We start from the raw sequence: 25842 nt of genomic DNA, 5'->3' as shown, positions 1-25842 counted from the left end.
ACCGTAAAACGTCGTCCATTGTTGTTTGATAAAATGGTTTTTAACTGCTATTATAAACATACAAAAATTCAACCTAGGCTCTTTACATTAAGAGTATTTCAGTTCGCAGAAAAAAATGTTTTTTCGATAATACTTACGTATATGTATGGAGGTAATACCGTTATTGTGAATACTGGCTAAATTTCCATAAGGCCGCAAGTCACATAATCCATTTTAAAAATTAAGTCTAGTTGTGTTTTTATTGATAACTCCTTATGGCCGCTGAGCATTAGAAACGGTGTTGCACTTAATGCAGTCAATTTGTGAGAGCAAGTAACTCCGTTGGGGCATTTCAGCCGAATACCTGGCCCTAGAAACTAAAAACAAGATGGCCCAAGGGCTGGGCTATAATAGTACCCACATGGTACTGCACTTCCCTAGATTTCTTTGAATGTTGAAATAGGGGGGGTGAATATCCTCTCTATGCGCGCTACCATGAGTTAATAATATGTTAGCTCCCTATAAGTTAGTCAGGCATTTCAGTTTTATTCTACAGCGTTTTCTCCCGCGCCGCCGGCTTATTTACTCTTCTTTCCGGTTTTTCCCCGGAAGCGCGTGTAGTGGAAGCTAGCCAATGATATCGGAGCTATTTAAGCAGCCGATTATTTCGCTCACTAGCCTCGGTTAAGAAAACAGTTAAGAGATCAGTGGATTGGATTTAGCTCAGTTGTATAATTTTCTGGTTTCAATAACAACTCTTATCTTTAGCATTCTTTATCAATATCGGCAAATTTCATTGAGTTCCTGCAATTTTTTGTCTCAGTACTGACACAAATGCCATAATTTAATGTTAAATTCTTAAAACAAAAACATTCACGACTAAAACACTCCCTTGGTGAAAAAGCAGCCGACGACTCGAGGTGGAGGAGCCGTACGAGCGGGATTTTTTTTTCGACAAGAGAGAGCGCAACATTCGGATTTTTTTCCCGCGCGGCGGCGCGGGCGAAATGAGAAGAAATCGCTGGATACATTACGCCTATGGAGCCTGAGTAACTTATAGGGATCTAACATATTATTAACTCATGGCGCTACCTTTAACTGTGCTAATATGAATACCCGCAATCCTAACTTCTGTTGTAATTGTAATAGAGTGACACAAACTGAAAACGTGGGTGAGTAGCTCCACGATGCGCAGACTTTAACTGTTAATACGATTGCCACCTAAAAATGATTACCCGTAATTCACACTTCAATAAATTTATTAATATTTTAATTGTAATATCCCAAGCTAGTGTATACTTTCTATTGCTTTTAAAATTCGTCTCGAGTTCTGCAGAAATACACGTAACTTCTGGGATTGTAAAAAACAATGCCTTTAGACCTTTCTAAAAATAACGTCAGTACATACTTGCTTTTGCTTTCAAAATTTCCCTCGATTTCTTTGAATGTTGGAATATGGGAGCAGGATTGAAAGCGTAAATTCTTTATTGTCGACGGGTGACAGAAATTTTAAAGGGAGTAGGAAACCTGCCATTTAATTTAAGGCAATACCATAATCCTCTCTCTCGCCTTAAATACATCGAGAAAACGTTACACACAATTGACAATTAACTGCAATGCTTAAACTTACTATTATAATCCCCTTCATTTTAAAATACACGAACGAAAAACATCACCTCACCACAATCCTCTCCCTTCAATGACGAACGAAAAATTTTATACTGCCAAAGGCGGTAGTCTGACACTACGTCAACAACAACAACAGAGCAGATCAAACTAATACCCTCATCGTAGATGTATATCATGCGATGTGGGTAATAATAATGGCTATTAAGATCTACGCTTGTTTTTTGACGATAATATTGTGTAAACAATAAGTGTGCAAACTTATCCAATAAAATAAAAGCACAAAATAGCGCGGTCCATCCCATAGCTAATAAAAAAAATAACACAAAAATTACATTATTATATCTACTATTTTTAACGTAACTTTATAATTTTAAACCTTATATAATCACACGTAGATAAAAACATTCCGAAAACCATTATTATCAACTAAGTATGCCCAAGCTCCCAAATGACCGAATTTTTCCTCGTTAAAACTTCCACCAAACTGCACTTAGGGTAACTAAGAATAAAGAGGGGGACTTTCACGCAAATAATTAAAAATTCTTGGAACATTTTGCTAAGCAAATCCCCATTGGAAGTTTCTTCTTCCTCGTAGCTTTCATGTTTCCTTAAACAAAATAATACACGCTCACTCTAGTCCTAAAGTAGAACGTTAAGTTTTTAATAATTCTAAATACGTCTGTGTTTACTACAGTAGAATAATAGTTATTTTAAAAAATTAATTATTTCGATACTGTAAAATAAAACGGGTATATTCCGCTGCCATAACTGTGTCACCTCCTTGTGGAACAGATCTTTAGCTAGAGACAGAATGTTACTTTGTGGAGACTAGAGAGTCTTAAGCTTAAGTGCCAAGTTTAGAATAGATATTTTCAAAACATATTACATGGTCCTTTTTATTATTATTATTTTTGGGAAAATTATTTAGATCAATAATTAATGATCGCTTTGTACGCCATTATCCCTCTAAGAACTAGGCATTTTTCACTCCAGTTGATAAAATATATGGTAGAAAGTAGTTGAAATATCGAAAACAATATAATCAAAAAGAGATATTTCATATCAAAAAAAAAAAAGATGTATTTTACTATGAGGTCCCATAGTTGAAACAGAAATCTTTTACAATTTTTCATAACCTAAAACTAGAAATTGTTCCATTGCTAACAAAGGGTGAAAATTGGGATGACTTCTCGTCAAGTCATTATGACTTATACATTGAAATCTTCCCAGATCGTCACGACATCAGTTTAAAAACTAATCAACTAGATTTGATCTTGAAATTTCTTGGCAGCCATATGCAATATTTCAGGATATGTTACTGTTAATATTTGCAAAAAACGTTATCATGAAATCAAGGAATTTAATTATCCGAATGAAGCAGGAATGCACAATAGTTTTCGTTTTAATTGTCTCATAAGCTAGTTAAAATTTAAGTTATTTGCCAGAAAATACCACCTAATAAATATCACCGCTGATTCAAGGACATTGAATTTAAAATAAAATTGCAACCTTATCATGTTGTCCTGAATTTTTTAATACCTAGTTTAAGTGATTTTTGACTTAATTATGTGTAATTTTTATCATTCTCTATCCAATAGCGGCCTTATTTTAATTCAAAGTCGAAATTCTTGAACCGATTCTTTTTTTTTTGTTTTGTTTTATCTTTGTGGATATTAAAATTTGAGGAAATGGATAGATAATGTTTAGCTCTAACCCTGTGCAGATATAACTTGCACGCTTTTCCCTTGTTGTTTATTTTTTCTCTTTTAATTCTAAATGATAATCAAAGCTTTTTTCTTTCCTTGGATCCCGAGTAGGGAGTATACGATCCGAAGAAGAGAGGTTAGAGAACGAAAGACTACGCTCGAGGTTAATAGAACTGGAAACGAGAGCGAGGCATCTTGAGAGTCTCATGGATGTCAAGGACAAGGATCTAAATAAGGTACAATTTCTATCTTTATGTGTGTGATTCTTCAATTTTTGCTTTAAGTTTAAACTACAATTCGCAAACATATGAAAGACATCGCTGTCTTCGAAATTTTTCGAGTTGTTTCTCCAAGTAAACAAACAATCCCTAATAATTTGAAGAACTACCGTAATTGTACAATAGCTGTTATTGTGTCGACTAGTGATATGGCCTTCCCTGGTGGAATTTATAAAGCCTGGTTCCCCTACAAGGGGACTCTCCTCCTGAACTCCGGGTTTGGCTTGGCAAAGGCCAAAGGGCTTGATTTATACATGCACGTATAAATCCCGCCCATAAATGCCTCTAGCTTTGCCAAGCCAAAACTGGAGTTCGTAAGGAGAGTCAACTTGTAGGGGATCGACTTGAGCTCAAACGTGTTAGTGGCCCGTGCTATCAGTAAGTCTCTAGCATTATGAAGAATAGGTAGTTTCATACTTATTGAACTGACCAATGCAAGTGTTCGATGTTTGACGTGGTTCTAAGCATTAGAAATACAGAATTGTATAGTAAACAATTGTTCCGTTGTCTTATATATGTCTGTTAAAGGAAAGGATCGACATTCGGAGAAGTTTAAGAGATCAAACACCGGTGGTTTTTTAAATTCTTAAAGGGGCTAACCGGCGCTGTTGGGGTGAAGTCCGCCCTTAGTTCAGGGGAAAACACCCAGCTCTTTGGCCATAAGAAATGGCGCCACCGTCGCGGTTGGCGGGTAAGCAATATGCTAACCAACGGTTTGACCCCCCCCCCTTCACCCAACAGCTCCGACCAGCCCCTTTAAGCTTAGGTTGTTTATCAGAAGAAAGAAATGGATGAATTTCTACGGCGATGTCAACGGTCAGCGTCTTTTTTATGTTTGCAAGATTGTTCGAATATCGGTACCAATACGTTATGGTCTGCCATTTAAATTAAATTCTGTACGTTTCTCGTGAAATATTAGACACGAAGTACGAAATCAAAGAGAGCAGTACCAATATTTTAAAATTAAGGATTAGAAATCATTGTCTCGAAATTCTAAACCCGATTTGTGACGAAATCCTGAAATCACGCAATTTCCGTACTCGTTCTCGGAAATGACGAACTCCTCGTTTCAAGGCCTAGAAACTTGTCGATCAAAAAATGTTCGACTTCAAATATTTCGGGTTACACAATGAGATGCGTCATCCCTTAGGTACACAAAATTATCTCCCCCTAGTCATCTAATCTTAGTTTTAATGTTCATAATATCATTTTTGAATTTCAACTATTTGTGCATTTATCTTTTGGAGCTGAATGGCCTTTCATGGCCCTAGTTCGACAAACAAATAAACGGAGAAAAAAATGTTTTCATTGCTAAATTCCTCACTACAGCGTTCTTAAATTAGTGAAGCAACGGTTTGATTTGTTATGCCACATAATTTTTATTTGGTTTTTCAAGAACATAAGCGATGAGTATGACAGAAATGTCGTTGATAGTCTTTTTGCGAACGATGTTAATTTTTCTCCTCTTTAATATGGAATTATTTCTATTGGTACTGTTTATCATCACGAAAATAAACCATATCGTAGACAGTTCTTTAATCTGTTTAGATACTATCTTAATAATGTTGAAAATGCTGTCGAAGCCGTTAATTATGCCTTCGCAGCTATCCGTTAAAACTTAGATTAGTAATACGTTGCATTAAACCTACTCGGATTTGTGATGCTTTTGCACGTGCTTTCTTAAAATTAAGCCGATGTTTGACTTATTCACATTGAAACCGTTATTACGTTCAATAAGATGGAGGAGCTGAAAATCGAATTAAACAAACGAGATCAGGAAATTTTGGCAATGGGTGCCAAAATGAGGACGCTGGAAGAACAACACCAAGACTATCAGAGGCACATTGCGGTCCTGAAAGAATCTCTTTGCGCCAAAGAGGAGCACTATAATATGCTGCAGGCAGACGTAAGTAGCTGATTTTATTAAAAATAAATGAACAAGCTAGAAATTTCCCTGAAACCTTTACAAAACAACAGAGTTGAGTGAAGGGAAACGTTGTCTTCAGTGTTGGGCTCAGTGGGACTGATCATACTAATAGGTCTTTGAAACCCGAGTTTTGAGGAGGAAATATATTACTGGGGTGGTTCGGAGGGGGCTCTGTTAGCAGCGACCTTAGCTAGGTATTACAGTACGGCCATCTGTGAGATAAACCCTTGATTTTTGGTGTGCTACAATCACGCGCATCAAACGTGGCACCTTTGGTGAAACATTGGGAAATACATGGAGACAATAACACTGCAGTAGAGTTGTATAAACCACTGAAATAATAAATTCCATCCTTAAAGATAATAGTACAGATCTCCGACTGAACCTCTCATGATAGACCCATTTTGAGAATCATTATGCATGGGCCAAGTTAAGTTGAAGCTTGAGATGCCTTCACCGATTGGCCTATTCGTTGTGTTTTAATCAATATAGCTCATAATCGGACTTTAAATGTTTTTTGAGACTCATTCCTCGTTTGCTGCCCCTGATAAAGATCGAAGTACATTCACATATTCTCTCTTTCTCTTTTGTGGTTATTCCAAGAACTTTCATTCGCTTTAGGAAAAATACTTTTCTTATAGAAAACTATTTTTCCATAAATATTGACTTTTTGAATCAAATAATTTGCAAATCGGACAATAATCTGATTTTATTTATTAAACTAAATAAACTGAATATTTGAATCAATTTAGAGAAAGATACATTGATGCTTTGTATTATTATTGTTATAAAACATTTAAAATGTTTGAAAATATAGTTTAGCCACGTCCGTTATAGAGGGTGCATTTTTAAAGCCAGGACTGATATTTTTTGGTTGCTTAATTCCGTTATGCTATTTATCTTCCCTTGAAGAAACCATTTTATTCAGTAACCATGTCCAGCATATAGCTTCTTCATTATCGACTCATCATGGATCCTTCACAATATCCTTTTCCATCGTTAAAAAGTGTATTAGTCCGATTAATGGTTTAGATGGGTTCTATAAGAAATCCTGAATGATTTTCCAGAGTCGATAATCATTTGGTTAGAAACTACATTCGAATTTTTTCTCGGTTTCAAATTAATAACAACGCCGACAATTTAGTGGTAGAGGAAATTGATTCGAGAAAATAATGAAGTGGGGAAAAGCAGGAAAAAAAACTGAATAGGAAGCGTACGCTGTACGAAACTGGGGCCGTATCCGCCATTAGTCTCATCTGTCAGATAGTCATTAGAGAACTTCTCATTCCAAGATATAACGGACTAAGGGAGTGATGAAGACCCTTTTTCTTCTACGAGCTGAGAGATAAGAACAAACCAAAACCCATCTCACATTAGACCTGGTTTGCTTTTTCATCGTACTCTTTTAATTTTTTCCCCTGATTCCTTGTTGAATATCTCGTATTGAAGTCTTGCAATGATCAAGTACGATGCGAAATATACTTTAGTCACTAGGGTTGTTTGATTTAAATCAGTTGGATTTAAATCACCGATTTAAATCATGATTTTTTAAAAAAAATCATTTGATTAAAATCAAATATTTATTTATTTAAAAACTAATGTTTTCTAAGATTCCAAGAAAAATTTTAAGAAACTTGACTAGAAAAGGCCTCTATAATTAAAAACAATCATGGTTTTGGCATATTTCAGAATAAGTTTTTCCCAGAACTGCAAGTTTGTCTTGTCACTCATGTGGTCAATTTTAACTGGAGTAATATTCGAAACAGGCTAGGAAATGAAATACTGGTCTAGTTTTTTTGTACAAGAATTTGAATGTAACAATAGGAATAGCTCTGTAGAAAATATCTAATAGCTACTTAAATGGCATTATTTTTTTATGGTTAATTTTGATTCAAAAGATTTCAGGTTGGTAATTTACTAACTAGTAGTTCAATAAAAATAAAAAATAAGAAAATAAATCAATAAAAATCCAAAAAATTAAAAAAAATCAACTACCCTGCACAACATTTTAAAGGGATAGAACCAAGTTTTTTATGTTAGTACAAACGCTAGGCATTTACAAGTAGAAAAAAGTGCCTACAACCACGTGGGGTACATCAAAAATTAATAAAATATTGTTAAAATCAAGAAAATTCCGTTAAATTTAAAAATTTAAGAATATATAATGGGTCACCATCCAACTTGTTTGCCCCATTATGATGTCATAAAGGTAAGCGGTTTCATTGGTCGCTGCAAAATAGTAGGATTTTAGAGAAACTTCTTGCCGTATAGTAGGTTTTTGTTTGTTATGTCGTCTGCTTAAGTAACAAAATGTCAGAATCCAGTTCAAGTTCAGAATTATTGGAAGACTCTGAAGAAATTATCATTTCGGGATCTGATTCAGAATCAGAAGTAGATAGTACTGAATCCGAAGAATCAGTAATTATTAACGAGGCGAATGAGGATGGTTCCTCTTCAGAGGTAGAAGATGAACAGTTTGGTTTACAACCATATCAATTTGAGCCTTTGGCAGCTGCTGCAGAGCAGGGAGTGATGGAAGTAGATAACCCGAGGCTGCAGAACACTGATTGGTAATTAAAATCTATAATAAACAAATTAAAAATCAAAGTCTTTAAGGTTTGGTTTTTGTAAATTAACAGACGAAACCCATTTATGTCTAACAGGTGTAACTGCGGACAATGTTTTATTATGCCAACAGTCGAGGAAAGTTTTTGTTGCCGCGATAATCCTCCAAATCAAAGATTCATAGAACTAATAGGAGATTTAAATTGCATAATTGAAACTGACACCTTTAATGACATAATGAGACCCAATATTTTAAACATTTTATTTGATGAATTTCGGGAAAATAATTTTGTGCCAAGACCTGATGAAATAAATCCGTGAGTTTGTGTTTTAAAATATTTTTATTAAATATTTTATACATAAAGCTGCTGGTTTCTAGAACATACAGATATTTGATATACCGGTTGTATACTCGCTGGATTTGTAGAAGATTGGGGAGGAGAGTTAGGCGACCAATTCCAAGTTGTGCTATTAACAGAATCAGGAGAGAATATCCATCGGAAGAATATCATGGTTTTATGGAAGCAGGGCCATTCCCAATATAAACATCCAAAGATTTGCAATTGAAATCATTTTATTATGTGCAATATTTTTTCAAATTAAAGTATTTTCTTAAAATCTTATACACGAAATAGGATATTATTTATTTTCGTTGTTTCATAAAACTTTTACACTTAAGTCAAAAATCAAGAACTACGTATCGCGCCGCCATGGATAGTAGGAAAACCACTATTGGATTGGATGAAACCTTCTACAGAACTTGGAGAGAGGGTGGTAGAGGGGTGGAGAAAAATGTCTTAGCCAAGTTTGGCGATTTCGCCACCAGTAAGCGCCACATTCAAAAAGTCTAACTTTAAATCTCAAATTTAAAATTAAATATGGGTTAAATTAATTGAAATATATATATTTTTATAATCCTTGACAGACATTCTATCTATTTTAACACCCGAGTTGCCAATTCTTCGCTATTGATAAACTTGGTTCTATCACTTTAATAACTTACTATGTCAGAGCAATTTTACGCTCAGAATCAACAAGAGCAATTCGACTCTTTAAAATTTCAATTGTGAGGTTTCGATAACCATACTAGTCGAAAACTATCAAGTCATTAAACTAAATATCTATGTCAAAGACTAATTTTGGTTGTCCGTTAGTTGTTCATTCACGCGTGATTTGTTAAAAATGTATTCAGGAAGCTACCGCACTTTTTACCTCTCCGAGTGACGTATGTCACGGAGAGGTTCTATTACCTCTCCGAGTGACGTATGTCACGGAGAGGTTCTATTACCTCTCCGAGTGACGTATGTCACGGAGAGGTTCTAATTTCGACGTGTCTGTCTGTGTGCGTGTCTGTCTGTTGTTACACCCACGTGACCGCGTTCGCAGTTTGCAAATCGGAGCAAACGTATTTTCAATTTCCTGACCGCATTTGCAGTTCCTGGAAATTGTATTCCACTTACAGGCTATTACTCCATTGCCTGTCTAACACCACCAGCCTTTGATCTTTGTCCATCCCACATAGACACCGGTCTGTACACACTGGCTTCTAAACACCACCATCTTCTAGTCCTTCGCCCATTCCACATGGTCACCAGTCTGTACTTACTGGCTTCTAAACACCACCACCTTCTCGTCTTTGTCCATTCCACATGGACACCAGTCTGTACACCTGGCTTCTAACACCACCATCTTCTGGTCTTTGCTTTTGTCCATCCCACATGGACACCAGTCTGTACACCTGGCTTCTAACACCACCATCTTCTGGTCTTTGCTTTTGTCCATCCCACATGGACACCAGTCTGTACACCTGGCTTCTAACACCACCATCTTCTGGTCTTTGTTTTTGTCCATCCCACATGGACACCAGTCTGTACACCTGGCTTCTAACACCACCATCTTCTGGTCTTTGTTTTTGTCCATCCCACATGGACACCAGTCTGTACACCTGGCTTCTAACACCACCATCATCCTTAAGGTTAAGACATACGCGGCGATCGGCTAGGGTTACGAGAAACGTCTAGCCTTCCAATGGAGGGGTCTTCCTCCAAGGTTCACGCAATTGCGATGTTCTTATCTACAGCTGCGATTCGAATCCTTTATATACTACCTATTTGAGTAAGGTGAAACAACAGTCATATCGTCAATATTAGTCAAGTCTCTCAAGGTTGTTTAATTATTCTTTTTTAAAACGATGTAACGCTCAATAAGGCGAACGACTAACGAAGAAAATATTAAATATTAATTATATTTATTTTAATATTTAAGATAATCTCTTTTCTCAACTAGAAGTGAAAAATTTCGCATTTCAGGCAAAAAATTGTTTTGTAATAGATTAATACAAATGCAGACTGAAGGAACAGATATTATATAAAAAAGGACTTGGTTTGCCCAAGCCTAAAAAACAAAACGATAAGAGTTTTTTCCAGTTGACTGAAGCGCGGATATTTTATTTTTCTATATAATTTTAAAGACAATCCGTATTTTACTACTCTTTAGAATTTAATTCAATCTCCTGATTTTACTGGTAATGGATTTATTTCCCATAAATTAATTGAAATAAAAAATTACTTATCTCAGATTTTTCATGATAAAATTTTACGAAAATGGAATTGTTGAAAAATCTGAGATAAGTAATTTTTTATTTCAATTAATTTATAGGAAATAAATCTATTACCAGTAAAATCAGGAGATTGAATTAAATTCTAAAGAGTAGTAAAATACGGATTGTCTTTAAAATTATATAGAAAAATAAAATATCCGCGCTTCAGTCAACTGGAAAAAACTCTTATCGTTTTGTTTTTTAGGCTTGGGCAAACCAAGTCCTTTTTTATATAATATCTGTTCCTTCAGTCTGCATTTGTATTAATCTATTACAAAACAATTTTTTGCCTGAAATGCGAAATTTTTCACTTCTAGGACGAGGTTAAAAATGGTTCTACACTTCTACTAATTCTTATAAGATACGGCTCAAGATTCGTTTTAGAACCCGAGCTTTATAGTCAACTTCAAAACCTACATCCTGCCACGATTTTTAAACTATCAAATCCATATCTTTTACAGTCCACTCTACGATTACAATTATCCATGACATTGCGTTCACTGCCCTTGTACGTTTACAGTGAGTGGCACCGTGGCCAGTTATTTTAATTAAAATACCTAGGCCACAGGTCCAGTTTTAAAAAAATCCTTATTTCCAACACTGATCCATCTATCCTTATGCCTTACTGAAGGCTACAGTGAAATATCCATGAAGCGTGAGCTTCTATTATAAATCCATGGCCTAAGTAAGGCAACTTAAGCCTTGGTCGAAACTAACATCTAAAATATAAATTAAAAAGGTATCTTAAGTATAGAATTTCAACCGAGACACATAATTAAACGAAAAATAGACCCGCCAGAGAAATTTTTAATAAATATGGTGTTATATTTATTGAAAAATATCAAGTTAAAGTTTCAAGGCGGTGAAATGGCAAATTAGCGTCGTCTACTGTAGAGTAATGAACAATTAGCGTCGTCTGCTGTAGAATAATCTTTTGAGGTACTTACATTTTTAATTAAATTAACATACTTAGACTTAATTAATTTTTATGAAACTTGAAAAAGGCACACCTTGAATAGTTACTTGTTAATTTGAAAGTATTCCGAAACGTAACTTCGCTTTAGTTTTTAAATGATTCGATGTACAGGAGCACCAAAAACCCCATGTTATTCCTATGGGGAAATCGGCGAAAATCTGTGAATTTTCATTTAACATTACGGGAGGGTGTGGGATCTTATCTAGAAGGGCCTACCGGCCCTCTAGAATTCAAAATTAATACGGAAAGAGTTAAAAGCTGTCTATTTTTTTGTCTGTGTGTGTCTGTCCGTTGCCACACTAGTGCGCCGAGTTAGCAGTTCGCTTTGTTTTGATGTGTTAAGAAATCCTACAGAACCTTAATATTCACTTTTTCCATAATATAAAGTGAATATGTGGAAATCTTTTTCGTAATTACGATGCATTTAGTACTTTTGTAGCTTTAAAGCTCTGTTTCATTTTGATATTCCAAGGATGTTTTTTAATATTATTATTTGAAATGGCTGTTTATATATTACTTAAGCTATACTACATCTGTATATAGAATAATCCTTGGTTTAGTTATTTCAAGAAGAAAGCTAAGGCCTGGATTCTGTCGGGATCCGCAATAGGCTTAGTGAACCAAAGAGTAAATAATTGAGACCTGAGGTGGAGTAAACTTTGGGTTTTGATTATCGTGTCTGTAATGAAGGGACATTAACGGTTCAGAGTGAGCCGAAAGTTAAATACACGTTTAAATAATCAGATTTGGATTTTATGATAGAAGAAAGCATCATGGTAGCAATTAGATCAGTGAAAGGGCTAATCGTTATCGGGTTAGTGGTATGCATCAGAGAATAAAACTTAACATAGAACTTATATATTCTTTGCAAATAATATTTGAAACTTAGGATTAGCGGATGATTATATATTTTGACAATGTAGAGAAAACTATTCAATGACTTAAGCCTCGTTAGACAAAACAAAGCGAAAAAATGTTGCTCTAGTATTTCGATATTGAGTATTACACTAGTCTTTTCCCCGACTCGGAGAGGTAATATTTTGGTTTTCCCAACTTGTATTATGTATAAATTACTTGACACTCTTTGCAAGATAAAGTTCTCATTACCACACTCGCCGTTCACTATAACCAGCAGGTGGGTTCCATATTTCCTCGTGATCAGAGTAACAGACCACTGCCTAAATATTAAGGATGGTGAACCCTATATAAACTATTAAAATATGAAGAAAATAAATAACACTTATCGAATGACCTCTTTAGCCAATGTAGAATTAAGCATAATTTGGTCTCTATTTGTAAAACCTTTCCCTGTGAAAATTTGAATATCTCAGGTCTAATCGGAATGATTACCTGATTCTTAATTCATTTCACATCATTATTTTTTAGGTCGAGGAGCTACGTCAGAGGCTGGAGGAAAAGAACAAGTTGATTGAAAAGCGAACCCACCAGTCTATGACGTCGTCCCAAGACAGGAATCGCCTGACACAAGAGCTTCAGGAATTAAGAGATCATATGGATATCAAAGACAGGAAAATCAACGTCCTTCAAAGAAAGGTACCATATATATGTGTTGATTTTTTAAGTATGCAATATTTCTAATAGAAGAGCTTCTTTTAAAAATCATGACCTTTCAAGATGTGGGAAAAGTGATGGGAATTATTATACATTTCAAAGGCTGTAAAATGTCATCTCATATCGCTAGTTTAGGTGGTTAGAATTTTCTCCAAGAGGGCAGCTATTTTCTTCTAGTAGATGGAAATCATCTGACCATCTGCATTACTGGAACTCCTGTAGGGAACGGACAATTTAAATTTGTAAAACTTCGCCATCAATGCATGTGCCTCTTCAACCAGAATTATTTGATATGGTTTTCCGTTGCTCTTTTAACACCAATAAAGTCTTAGCCTCAACCTTTAAAATCTATGTTTAGGATGAACCAATTAAATGGAAGGTGAAATAATCATACGGCGATTACCAAATGCCGTTGCTTTACGGTAAAAACAATTTAAGAAAATATTTCAGCAGATACGACAAAACGCCTAAAAGCTCTTATCGATAATTACAAAATAGGTGAATTTTCTTTAGAGTTAAATTTCAATGACTTAATAAAATCGAGGATGACGTAAAACGATTTTCCAAAAATGTCTGTTTGTAGACCTCAGAAAATAACTCTTTACTACTGGCGTATCAATAGCACCACTTGTGGAAAACATGCACATTTGTCCTGCGTGTCTATAATTTTTGCATGGTGGGAAATAATAAGATTAGGCTAGCCAAGAGTTTAACCTATTATAACATTCAAGTTACTAAATGGATGGTACAAGATTTATGTCGTGAGAGACGTGTAATTACATTGTGTTTTTAGATTGAAAACCTGGAAGATCTTTTAAAAGAGAAAGACAACCAAGTAGACATGGCACGTGCCCGTCTGACAGCCATTCAAGCCCACCATTCGTCCTCTGAAGGAGCTCTGTCCAGCCTGGAGGAGGCCATCTCGGATAAGGAAAAGCAAATAAGCCAGCTGAGGGAGCAGAGAGACCGGGCCGAACAAGAGCGCAACGAAGAGAGAGAATTGCACGAGCGAGAAATCGCCGAATACAAGATGAAGATGCATGGGATGGAGAGTGAGATGGAAAAATTACAAGTAAGAAAATGATTTTTATTGAAATCAATTCGGTCTGGTTTTCGATTGTTTCGAATTTCTCTGGAGAATATTCGGCTCTGCTATTCATCTTTTCGTTACACAATCTTTTGCGACAAGCTTTCTCAAAATTACAAAAATCAGGATGAAATATTTGGCCATGATTATAATGGAGGCGTACTCTAGCTCTTATATATTGGAATTCGGGAGACTTGTACCAACTACATTATGTCCGTCAACATTGAGAAAAAGGTTTTTTCCTAACCACAAAAATCTATTCACAATACAGGAGTTGCAACCGACCAGGGAGTAAGGAACCGACGTAGCTAGTGTCTGATTTTGCTTACGAATCTATCATGAGGTAGCTGAGTATTCCCATGACCAAATAGGAAAAAACGATTACCGATAATTAAGAGTAATCGGTTTTTTGTCTCTATAAATGAGTCACCTACATTTAAATAAGAAATTGTTTATTTTCCCCGACTATAGACAGAATAACCCATTAGACACTACAAAAACTTAATTGACCTATTATCGCTAGTACGTTGATCGATGGAATGTATTTGCACTCTGATACAAAGTCATTTCTTTAGACTGTACTTAACACCAAAGATTTTTGGACATATTAAGGCCCTGGGCTGTTACTCCCTTTAAAAGCAGTTAAGATTTCAACTTCAATGCAAACGTTTGAATAAACCTGTAGAGATATTATCATGTCTGAAATACAGGATCATACGTGCTTGTTCAAGTCACGACTAGTTTAAGATGGAAGCTCTTGACACTTATATACATACATATATGTTAGATATTTTTAATTACAAATATTAATGCGCAGTGAAAATCTTTCAGGTGTTTCTGTTGGATTAGTTAGATAAAGATACATTTGTAAATGCCAGTTACCCTAGAGCATTCAATTAGACTTGTAACTTCTGTTCCTAATATTTTTTTTCTTACATCTACGACCTGATGTGGGACAGCTATCATATTATTAGGGTGCAAATGACTTAGTTCTTTAACTCTTTAATTGATGTTCTTTTATAATCTTGGTACAGGTCAGATTGGAAAAGGCAGCCGCGGAGAAAGACCGCGTAGAGGTAAAATTAGAAAATTCGCAATCAGAGTTGGGCCAGGCTCGTGCCGAGCAGGAGAAACTGGCTAGCGAGCACGGTAAAAGCGTGATAGAACTTGAGAGGACCAAGAGCGAAAACTCCAGACTTTCCTTAGAAATGGAAAGAATGCGCGAACAGATGGATCGCTTACGATCGGAACTGGAAAGGTCTCAGAATACTTTCGGAAAGACCCAAATGTTCCAATCGGAAGAGGTCGAGAGGTTACAAGAAAAAATGGAGAAAGTGCAATCGGAGCTTCGACGAGCGCAGGCCGAGCTCAGAATGAACCAAGCGGAACAAGATCGATCACGAGGGGAAGTAGAACAGCTTCAGGAAAAAGTCGAAAGATCGCAAGGAGAAATTTATCGCCTCAAAGCCAAGCTAGAAAACTCGCAGGCAGAAAGAGACAGTTTGCAGGAAGAGTACGATCGCGTACAAGCATCCATAGCACGATGTCAATCGGAACGAGACATAGCTATGGCGGAAGCGGAGAAACTCAGAGGTGAGCTCGAAAGAGTGCAAGGAACGTTGGGAAAAACGCAACTACAGCACGAGAAGATACAGGCTTCCTTAGACAAGGCTCAATTGGACTGCGATCGAGTCCAAGAGAAACTCGACAAAGCTAATGCCGAAATTAGGAGGCTGCAATCGGAAAGAGAACGAGCTCAGTGCGAGGTGGAAGGGTTACAAGCGCAATTAAATCAAGTTACTACGCAGACTCTAAGGCTGCAGAAGGACAAAGAATCCGCTCAGCTAGAGGCTGATAAAATGAGGGAAAAACACGAGAGAATACAAACGCAGATGCAGAGGCTGCAGAAGGAGAAGGACTTGAATCACAACGAAGTAGAGAAACTACAGGAACGTATCGATTTGCTAACGGCTCAGCTTAACAAAACACACAAAGACAAAGAAAACGTTCAAGCCGAATTTGAAGTGGTTAGAGATCGACTGGAGAAGACGCAAAACCAGTTGGAGAAGTACCACGTCGATTACGATACAACGCAAGCGGAGCTCAGGGTTCTCAGAGAGAAGCAGGACAAGATGATGCACCAGCTTACCAAGACGCAAGAAGAGAAGGAAATTGCACGAGTCGAGTATGAAAAGGTTCTGGAAAAATTGGACCGAACGCAAGCCGAGCATTTCAAGAATCAGTCTAAGCTCGATCAAACCCAAGGAGAGATTGATCGCTTAACTCTGGAACTGGAGAAGGCTCAAATATTCGTGGCTAAAGCCAAGGAAGATTGCAAGAGATCGCAAGACGAATTCGAAGGTCTCCAGGAAATATACGCTAGGACTAATTCCCAATTGACGAAGCTAAAGGAGTCCGAGGAAAAATTCAAAACCGAAATGGACCGGTGCCAGATGGAATTCGAAGTTATGCGAGATCGCTACGAGAAATCGCAGGTGGAGTTGAGGCGAGTGCAGTCCGAAAGGGATAAACTGCAGGGGGAGGTTGATAGGATGTCCCTCGAAATCGACAGAATACAGACCCATGTCGGAAAAACACAAACGCACCACGAGAAATCACAAGAAGAATTAGCTCGAATGCAAGTGGAACTAGAAAAATTGTACGAGAAACTCGATCGTTCCCAAGTGGAGCTCAGGAAAACGCAAAACGAAAAGGATAGGTTGCAATCCGACAAAGAAAATCTCCAAGCTGAGGTTGATCGCTACGCGACCCAAATGTCCAAATACCACTCAGTCCAAGAGAGGTCGCAGAGCGAGCTTGATAGATTACGGATCGACATGGAGAAAATTAAAGATAAGTATGAAAAAGTACTACTGGAAATCGAAAAAGCCACCAAAGAGAAAGAGCTGGCGCTACATCAAGTTCAAATGTTACAAACAGAACTAGACAAGGCGCTAAATGAAAGGGGTGTAACGCAACAAGAACGCGACAAACACGAGAGCGAAATTGAAAGATTATACATCGAAATTGAAAAAGTGAAGGATAAATACGAGACGTGTAAAGTGGACATAGCGCATTTAACTGAGATTCGACAAAAGCAACAGGTTGAGATAGAGAGGCTGAACCGAGAGTTAGAGGTTGCGCACAATCGCTTGGACAAAGTTCAAACGGGTGGAGAAAAACAAAAACACGACATCGAAAGGGTAATGATTGATATGGAGAAAATAAAAGACAAATTAGAAAGAAGTCAGAAAGAGACGAAGAAGGTTCAAGAAGAGAGGGACGTTCTTTTACAGGAAGTTCAGTCTTTGCAAATAGCTCTCTCACAAGCCAAAATGCAAATCGACGGCCTACAGAGTTCGCAGCAAACTTCCCACGAGAAGAATGAAGAAGCCGATCGACTTCGTCAACTCCTGAACCGAGCCGAAGTGGACTTGCAAAAGACCTTAGGTGAAAACAGCCGTCTGCAAATGGAGATTGAAAGGCTAAAACAGGATCTGGAAGATGCGGAAGATTACATGAACCAAGTGCAATCGAACCAACAGACGTCTAGCGCAGAGAAGGAAAAACTAGCTGTCGAGAGGGACAAGCTGCGAGACGAACACCACCAGATGAAGGAACAGCTGGAACGCGTGCAAGCTGAGTTGCGAAAAGTTGGAGAAGAGAGAGATAAACTGAAACAAAAGTTGCAGATTCTGGAAAGTGAAATTCAACAAACAAAAACGGTTGCTGGAAAATCACAGGAGACACATCAGAAATATAAACACGAGCTTGACAAGTCGCAGCAAGAAATTCAAAAGCTGTATGAAGAACTTCAGAAGATGGACCAGCAAGCGCAACGAACCGATCGCGAAAACAAAGAACTGATCATGAGGTTGGAAAAGACGTTAGAAAGTGGTGCCCTTTGGCAGCAACAGCTTGAAGACTCCAAGATCGAACTCCAAAGATATCGCGATCAAAATAAGCAACTAATTGAAATGCAAGGTCAATCTCAACAAGCCAACGATCGTGTCATATTCGAAGAGAAGGAAAGACTGGTTAAAGAAGTGGAACACCTCAGAAAAGAGTTGGATAAACACGTTAGCGAAACACAGAGGATGGTTCAAGAGACGCAGCAATTGACGAAACAGTTGAAGAAAGCGCGCGAAGATAGTGAATCGTTCAATGTCGAAAGGGAACGATTCCAAGGACAACTAGAAAAGTTGGTCCAAGAACTGGAGAGGCGAGAGGTTAGTCATTCCATTTATTGGAAGCTCAATAATGGTCTGATGACATTTTTAGTTTCTGCATATTTTTCCATATTTTAAAAATCCTATATTTTTATATTTGTTTTGATTTCTATGATTTCGAAATAAAGTTTTATGATTTGTATTATAATTTTGTTTAATTTATATCGGTTTATATGGTATGATTATTTCATGTTACCTCTTATAATGCTCTTATGATTTTAATGGAAAGAGCCTTGGAATATTAAGAAGAGATATTGCAGCCAAACATAATAGACAATCCTTATTGACCATAACGTATTAATTAATACAAAAGAGCTGATGATTGGGGTTTAAATAATAAAAAAAAAACATTTTCCTCGTGTTGTAAATTCCAGTGTGATCACGCCATCATTGTAATACTTCTGTTTAAAAAAATGCATACGCTATCACACGTGCACCGTATCTAAAGATTTCACAATGCTTTAGCTATGTAAGGGCTTTGAATATACGCATTCTTTAAGCCACAACACTGATTGGAATATACTTTTGACGTCGAAACACTGCGGCTCTTTGCTGCTTTATTCGAAATTCCACGCTCTGTTCCATTTTCGATGTAATTTTTTTTAAACGCACAGTTTTGTAATTTCTTTTAAAATATCTTCCAGCGGCTAATATTTGCTAAAATAATGATTGTTCAACAGGGGACGTATTAAAGTTGTTCCTTTTCATTTTTAGACGGAAATAAGGAAACTGCAACAACAAGCGAAACAAGGCGCCAAAGAACCACCTCCAGAACTCATAGCCATGCAAAAGCAAATGGAGGAGAGACACAAAACCTTGGAAGACCTGGAAAAGAAATTGAAGAAAAGGAAGGAAAAGTTAGATCAGATGGAAAAACAACTTCACGAAGTACGCTTTTATTACCGTTACATGGTCTTCAATTAAATGTAAATTTAATTATCGTCACAGGCTGCCGCCGGTAACAACGATGCCTTATTGGTGCAATTGGACCAGATGAAGGAACATTGTTTGAAATTAGAGAAATCGCAAGCGGAGAGAGAGAAGGAATTAGCTAAGTTAAAAGCTGAAAAGGGCCAGCCGCAACAGACGCAACAACAACAAGCAGAGTTGGAACGCCTTCTGCAAATCATGTCGGGTATGGAGGAAGACAAATTTATGCTTAACAAGCAAATTAAAGAACTTCAAGAGTAAGTGACAAATCGGTAAATGGGACACCTCCATTCTATTTACATATTAAATGTTGCCTAATCTCTCACAGCCAACTGAAGGAGAGGGACGCCAAGTTAAATAGCCTGAAAAGAACACAGCAGACCGACAAAACTAGAAGTGCTCAAATGCTGGATGAAGCTAGAAGGCGGGAAGTTGAAGTTAACAAGGATGCGACCAAAGCTCAGGTTTGCAATTCAATTAGAAGTCAAGTATTGGGGTTCATTCTTAAATTATGTAGTTTTCCTTAGAGAAACCCTTGTTTTTCTCTTTTGAGATACACACCCACTAAGAACCCACCCAGTTAAAAGGAATAATTTTAACGCCATCTTCCTCGTGTTAGATTCTTCTTGACCACTTTTGAGCTTGGCGATTACCAGTCACGCGTCACAGTTACATTGTGGCTCGAAGTAATTGAAAAAGGCATAAAATTCGCCCTGGATAACGTTTAGTGTAGCTCCAACCTAAAATGTATATAAACACTTTGAGATGGAGGTTACAAAATGATTCTTGATAGCTCAATAGATTCCTAACCCCACGGTTTAACATAAATGAATATTAATAGTTAAAATCAATTAGTGCCACATCCATGAAACCGTTCTTTTATGAAAAGCACATATATTCAATTTTGCTCGTTAGAAAATGAAGTAGAATCTCTTTAGTTGTTTAAAGGAAAATTTCAGATTTTCTTGTTCTTTTGTTTTATTCGAAAGAGCATAAAAATTATGAACAATTAAAACTGGAACCATATATCTATTTACAAAATTAAAGATGATCGTAGCATTTAAATGAACTTCTATGTTAGGACCATTAAGACTTCTCTGTGAACCGGTGACAATTTTGGTCTATGGTGGCGAATTACAATTCCTATACAACATTATGTTCATCGTCTTGCAGACATCTGATTAACGATAAGTCAAAATAAAGACAAGTTATTTGTTACTACATTATTTAATATTGTAGATGGATACATTATTCCAATTTAAAATATTAAGTATTTTAGATGCTCTTTCGAAAAAAAAAGATATATTCCAGACTGAAATTTTTCCTTTAACACCAGTCCTTGGCAAATTTTGGTAAAACCTCCAAAACATACACAAGGGTATTGGAGTGCTATGCTTAAGTTGCTTGTTAGATCTAACAGACAAACGAATCAGGAGAAAAAATAAAGATTTTACTTTTAAAATTAACTAAAACTTACCAACCCCATAACATGCCGAAAATATTAGTGATAATTCTGATGTATGTTGTACCTGTCGAAATTGGCTGCAATCTTGGTAAAAAAATCTTTCTCGCTTAATTGGCCCAAGGTGTTTTCTTGGATTAAACTAATTTCAAACATTAAGTGTAAGAAACTATGTCGATGTTTTGCACTTTAATTTCGTTAATATAAAATTTCTCAAGGAGTTGTACGAGTGCGAGTTAAGTCTAAATGAAAATCTAACACGTGGATTTTCTCGCTTCGAACTTGAAAGTCTTACATCTAGAGCACGGTCAATATCTTAAACAATGTAAAAGAATGAAAAGACTTGATAAAACTGTTGATTTTGTGGTTTACCACTCTCCTAGTTCGTTTGTTCGTAGATATTTCTTCTATAAATCTTTTAGTTTTATTTATTAACCAAAAAAAAGATACAACTGTGCTAACTAAACGCTATTTTTCTATTTTCAAAAATTCCCAATCATCGTTAAATTATAATTTCGTTTAATGGGATATTTTAATTTACCATTATTCATCAATTAAAATTAATTTCGCGTGGATTAGGGCCCTGGACAAGGTCCGGGTGGGTCAGGCCCGGCTAGTTTCTTCTCTAGCTTCTTCTAACGAGAGACTCGCCAAACAAAAATTTAAAAACCAAAAAAAAAAAAATAAATAAATAAAATATTCAATAAATTTAAGAAAATAATCGCAATTTAGGAAAACAGAAATCCATTTTATATATATATAAAGGCGGTCTTCTATTTCGTTGTTTCTTACTATTCATAAGAAAAGATTCTTTATATAAATAAATTATTTGACATAAACCAATTATAGAGAAAATGAACATACGTCTAGTGTGCCGTGTCGTTTTTGCAGTGGATTAACAGAAAATTACTCCGTTGTTTAAATGAAGTTTTTTAATATTGACGATATTTATATCGCTAAAAACATTTATAAATTAAGAAACTATCTTAGGCTCGAATACTTAAGGAAATTGGGCGGGTTTCACTTCGGTGACGTCATCGCGTATTGCCAACTCATCAAATATCGCGATATTGATAGATTAAAAGTTTTAATTTCGGTTATCAGATATTGGAAGAACGGTATTTAGCTAATTTTGTTTTTCTTGTTTTGTTTATTATTTTGCTGGGTTATTTTATAGCTTTTGGTTCTGGTTACTGCCTCATTCTTATTTTACTTTTGGTTTTGTGGGTTTTACTTTCTATCGCCTCCTTTTTGTTACTCGAACCCCATCCCGTTCAATCCCAAATTTCCTTGGCTTTGTTTATTCCCCGTCCTGGAATCCCTGCGCTATTCTACACGGGCTCAATGTGATTTTTCAAAATGTCGCGGATCTATGCGAATATGGCCAAACAAAAACATGATCATTTAACAACAATATCTTGGCGGCGGCGGCGGCGATTTCGTCTAATCTTCACACTGCCCACATTTACGGGGCTTTGACGGCCTTTATCGACGGTACTCTTGCGAACTGATGAGGACATTGTCGTGTTACTCCCCGTTACCATTATTCGTTATGTGAAAAAAAAACAGGAATTGGTTGATGAGCAAAAGGAGCGTATCGAGGAGCTAGAGGAGGCCTTGAGAGAAAGCATACACATCACCGCTCAGTCTGAAATAAGCGTCGCTCAGAAGGATGCGGAAAACAGGAACACTCTAGAAAGGGTATTTAAATATTAAATTACTTCTTCTTTAAGACAAAGTTTGCCTTTCTTTGGTTAACATATTTTACTATAATTAGTTTTGACACAATCGTTTAATCCGGCAAGTAATGTACCATCCGTTAGAGCCCTTAAAAACGGAACGTATTTTGTGAAAAACGTGAGCTAAGATTCTGAATGGAGTAACATATTAGGCTCATTTTTTCACATTTTTGGATATTAAAAACTAACAAAAACTTACGGTAGTCTGGTTTAATTCAAAAATCACCCTAAGATCGGTAATATCTAAGAGAATTCAGTTAAAATTCATGAAGGTGAAAAAATAAATAAGATTATAACTGACTGTGCTTATTTAATCTCAGATACGTTAAGAAATTGAAAATTAAGAATTTTACAAATTAAGTAATAAATTTCAGCTTAACGAGCTCCAGTCAATCGTGGATAGTTTCGAATTAGCAAAGAAGAAAGGATTGTGTCCCAACTGCACTGGATTTCAAGAAAGGGTGAAATTTTTGGAAGATAAAGCGTCGAAACTTAAGACTGAACAGAAGAAAAGCGTTGAAAATCTCTATGAATTAAAGTACGAATGTAATAGAGATAACTAAAGTTTTGAGTCCAATAACATTAGTTATTTTACAGGCAAGAAGCGATAAGCGCAGCCATAAGCGAGAAAGACGCCCATTTGGCCCTTCTTGAGATGTCTGGTATCAAAAATGCTCAGACGGCTGAAGAAGTAGACAGGCTTCGGACTGAAAAGAGGAAACTGATGGAAAAAATGAAGGAAGAAGTAAAACATTTTTAAACAATTTCTGCGTATAATTCTGTTATTCTATGGTTTAAATGTATATTACTTTGTTAATGGGGGCATGAAAACGAAAAGCGATGGATTTTTATGAAGTTTCTTATACAAGGCTCTATTATAAGTTCCTTAAATATGGTACTAAGGCTTTGACAACGCCTCGCCAGGCGTCGCTTTACCAGAACCTATGACGTTTCTACGTCACTTCTTGACCACTCTCTCAATAACCACTGACCAACTTATGGGACATGCTTATGAACTTATAGTAGTTTTTCAGGGAGTAGCCAGGTCTCAAACCCTTCTATTTTTACGAATGCTAACCCCCTCCTGTAGTGAATAAGACAAGTACTAGCGCAAATCTTACTCCCAGCAGCACAGCCACGGTATCAATCCCAGGAGATGTGCTTACCCAAATTCTTAATCAGCTATCATTGTTATCTACCCAAAATCAACAAAATGCCATGGCTATAGCAAACCTTCAGAATCCAAACGTTCCTACCCTTAATCAAACCTCGGTAGGTTCCGGCCCAAGCCTAACAGGCCCCCCTAGCAATCACCCCATTAACGCCAATATAGGTTTTATTCCTCAACTACCCGCTAATCCAATAGAACCGAGTAGCCCAGCCTTATCAGTTTGTCCACAACAACGACCTGCTAGTCAAATAAACCCAAATCAGGCACCGTTTTCATGGGTCCCGCAATCGGTAGTTCCGAATAGCACTCCCCATTTGCAGTCTAATATTCCCGCTGCCGGCGTTAGCCCTTTATCCGTAGCGCCCCCTACCAACTCGGCCGTTTTGTCTCAACCTCTTGATTGCCCACCTCCCACTCCCTTCATGTTCTATAACCCTTTACTGGCGCCAACTTATGCAGGAAATCCAACCGATTCTGGACCTAAGCTAACTTATCTGCATACTGAAACATCATTAATCTTTCTTAGTAGTTTCAGATTTACAAGACAAATTTAAATTAGGTAACACTCTGCTTTAAAGCAAACAAAAATTTGTATGGCATTTGTGGCGGGATTTGTAAGTGCACTTATTAATCCCGCCGACCAGCCTTTGCCAAGCTAAATACTTAGTTCAGGAGGAAAGTCAACTTGTAGGGGATCCACTGAACCCACACTTTGATTTAAAACGAGAAGTGATAAACATTACACGCGATGTGGCAAACGTGACGTGTAGATGTAAAGATAGGAAGTGTAATTTTAAATTTATAGACGTAATTGGAATATATTGTGGTTCTTTATATCACGTGGAAAAATTTCAATGTTTCACAATGCAGATAAATTTTATATTTAGTTGAAAAATGGGTAAAATATCACATTTTTTTTATGACTCTTTCTTATATTGTTCATTTACCATACAGCGTTCAGTCGCACTTACCGAATGGATAGGTGGTGCTACTGAAATGTCTGTCAGATATTAAGGTGGAAGTTCTTTGGGCGATTTCGAGAAATTTGAGTCGAAAATGTTCTATGCCATTTTGCAGTCCTGACCACCGCTTTCAAGTTAACATTGAAGTGTTTTACTGATTTACCCCAAATTAAATTAGCATTTATTAATTAAATTTAAGGAGTTATCCTTAAAATACGCCAATATTATCTTGAAACCGAGGCCCGGACGGTAAAATTTAGACTCAAGTCGCCTAAAGAACATCCCCTTCAATTCTAACGTACCCTTCACACACCCCTTGTATATAATTATATGTAAGCGGGCTTTCCCGGTTAATGCAGCCAAAAACGTCACTGTAATCCGTCTGAAGTTTTGAATCACGAACTCTTAGGCTCTTAAAGGTTTTTTTTCTCACACCAAGTTACTTTCCCCATTTTCCGATTGAAAGTAGTTCACTTTTTATTACTTTTAAAAAATGTTTTAAACTTAAAACAATAGTTAAAGATAGCGATTATCTCCACCACATTTGAATTTCCCATCAGGTTCACGGATCCAGCCTGCTTGTTTAAATTCAAGAGCATGCAACCTATCAAATAGCATTACCCCAAGAACAACCAATGAATTTGCAGACATTGAATGTTTAGTTTTAACTTGAGAGTTTGCATAATTAATAGATAATTCTATTTTAGTCTACTATCGTATCGTTTTTGAGGAACTCCAAGGCAAAAACTAGCAGTAAAATTTTCCTGTCTGCAGATTCTAAGGCATTTGGTGTTTAGTTTGTGGGGCTTTGGAATAGGAGAAAAAATTTGAAGCTAGACAGATAGTAACGATCCAGTAACGAAAACGATAAAATGTAGCCTTGGCGGCTTAAATTCCTAAAACCACGATGGATTAGTTTTTTACTTCAGTCTAATATTCTGTGGATATAGTTGGCCAGTTGACGATAGCGCTAAACAGTCTAAAATAAACTTGTAGAACTTTGGTAAAAATCTAGTCTAAAATTACTCTAG

General features: G+C 36.6%; 2 protein-coding genes across 9 annotated transcripts in view; both read left to right on the top strand.

Moving 5' to 3' along the window:
* Window positions 1–25842, top strand: part of brp (ELKS/RAB6-interacting/CAST family member bruchpilot) — a 116600-nt gene that overhangs the window by 78711 nt on the left and 12047 nt on the right. For 2 of the 6 annotated variants that reach the window (XM_089855833.1, XM_089855831.1), the window contains exons 4-14: window positions 3423–3550; window positions 5331–5498; window positions 13046–13213; window positions 14025–14303; window positions 15353–18547; window positions 19262–19435; window positions 19496–19734; window positions 19806–19941; window positions 22509–22640; window positions 23053–23216; window positions 23276–23423. In XM_089855833.1, coding sequence (XP_089711959.1) covers window positions 3423–3550; window positions 5331–5498; window positions 13046–13213; window positions 14025–14303; window positions 15353–18547; window positions 19262–19435; window positions 19496–19734; window positions 19806–19941; window positions 22509–22640; window positions 23053–23216; window positions 23276–23423 — 4931 coding nt within the window. The other 4 variants (XM_089855832.1, XM_089855834.1, XM_089855835.1 and 1 more) reach the window with 4 other exon arrangements.
* On the top strand, window positions 7549–8702 carry LOC149619122 (uncharacterized). Of its 3 annotated transcripts, none has more exons than XM_089855040.1 (4): window positions 7549–7728; window positions 7794–8089; window positions 8183–8401; window positions 8473–8702. In XM_089855040.1, exons 1-4 carry the CDS (start codon window positions 7684–7686, stop codon window positions 8627–8629), a joined length of 717 nt encoding a protein of 238 aa, XP_089711166.1. In that variant the 5' UTR covers window positions 7549–7683; the 3' UTR covers window positions 8630–8702. The 3 variants fall into 3 exon arrangements, with proteins under 3 accessions (XP_089711166.1, XP_089711165.1, XP_089711167.1); XM_089855039.1 differs by having other exon boundaries at window positions 8464–8702; XM_089855041.1 differs by having other exon boundaries at window positions 7791–8089; window positions 8464–8702.

Source organism: Phalangium opilio, unplaced genomic scaffold, assembly GCF_054372755.1.
Source record: "Phalangium opilio isolate 3A_F unplaced genomic scaffold, DU_Popi_V2 ptg000209l_1, whole genome shotgun sequence".
NCBI classification, from domain to species: domain Eukaryota; kingdom Metazoa; phylum Arthropoda; class Arachnida; order Opiliones; family Phalangiidae; genus Phalangium; species Phalangium opilio.
This window is presented reverse-complemented; position numbering and strand designations above follow the sequence as displayed.

Bases quoted from the DNA above. Each gene is read 5' to 3' on its own strand.
- LOC149619122 (XM_089855039.1), top strand. From the start codon at position 7,684: ATGGGTCACCATCCAACTTGTTTGCCCCATTATGATGTCATAAAG. The intron at 7,729-7,793 runs GTAAGCGGTTTC...GCCGTATAGTAG, and splicing joins CCCATTATGATGTCATAAAG to GTTTTTGTTTGTTATGTCGT. The intron at 8,090-8,182 runs GTAATTAAAATC...TATGTCTAACAG, and splicing joins AGGCTGCAGAACACTGATTG to GTGTAACTGCGGACAATGTT.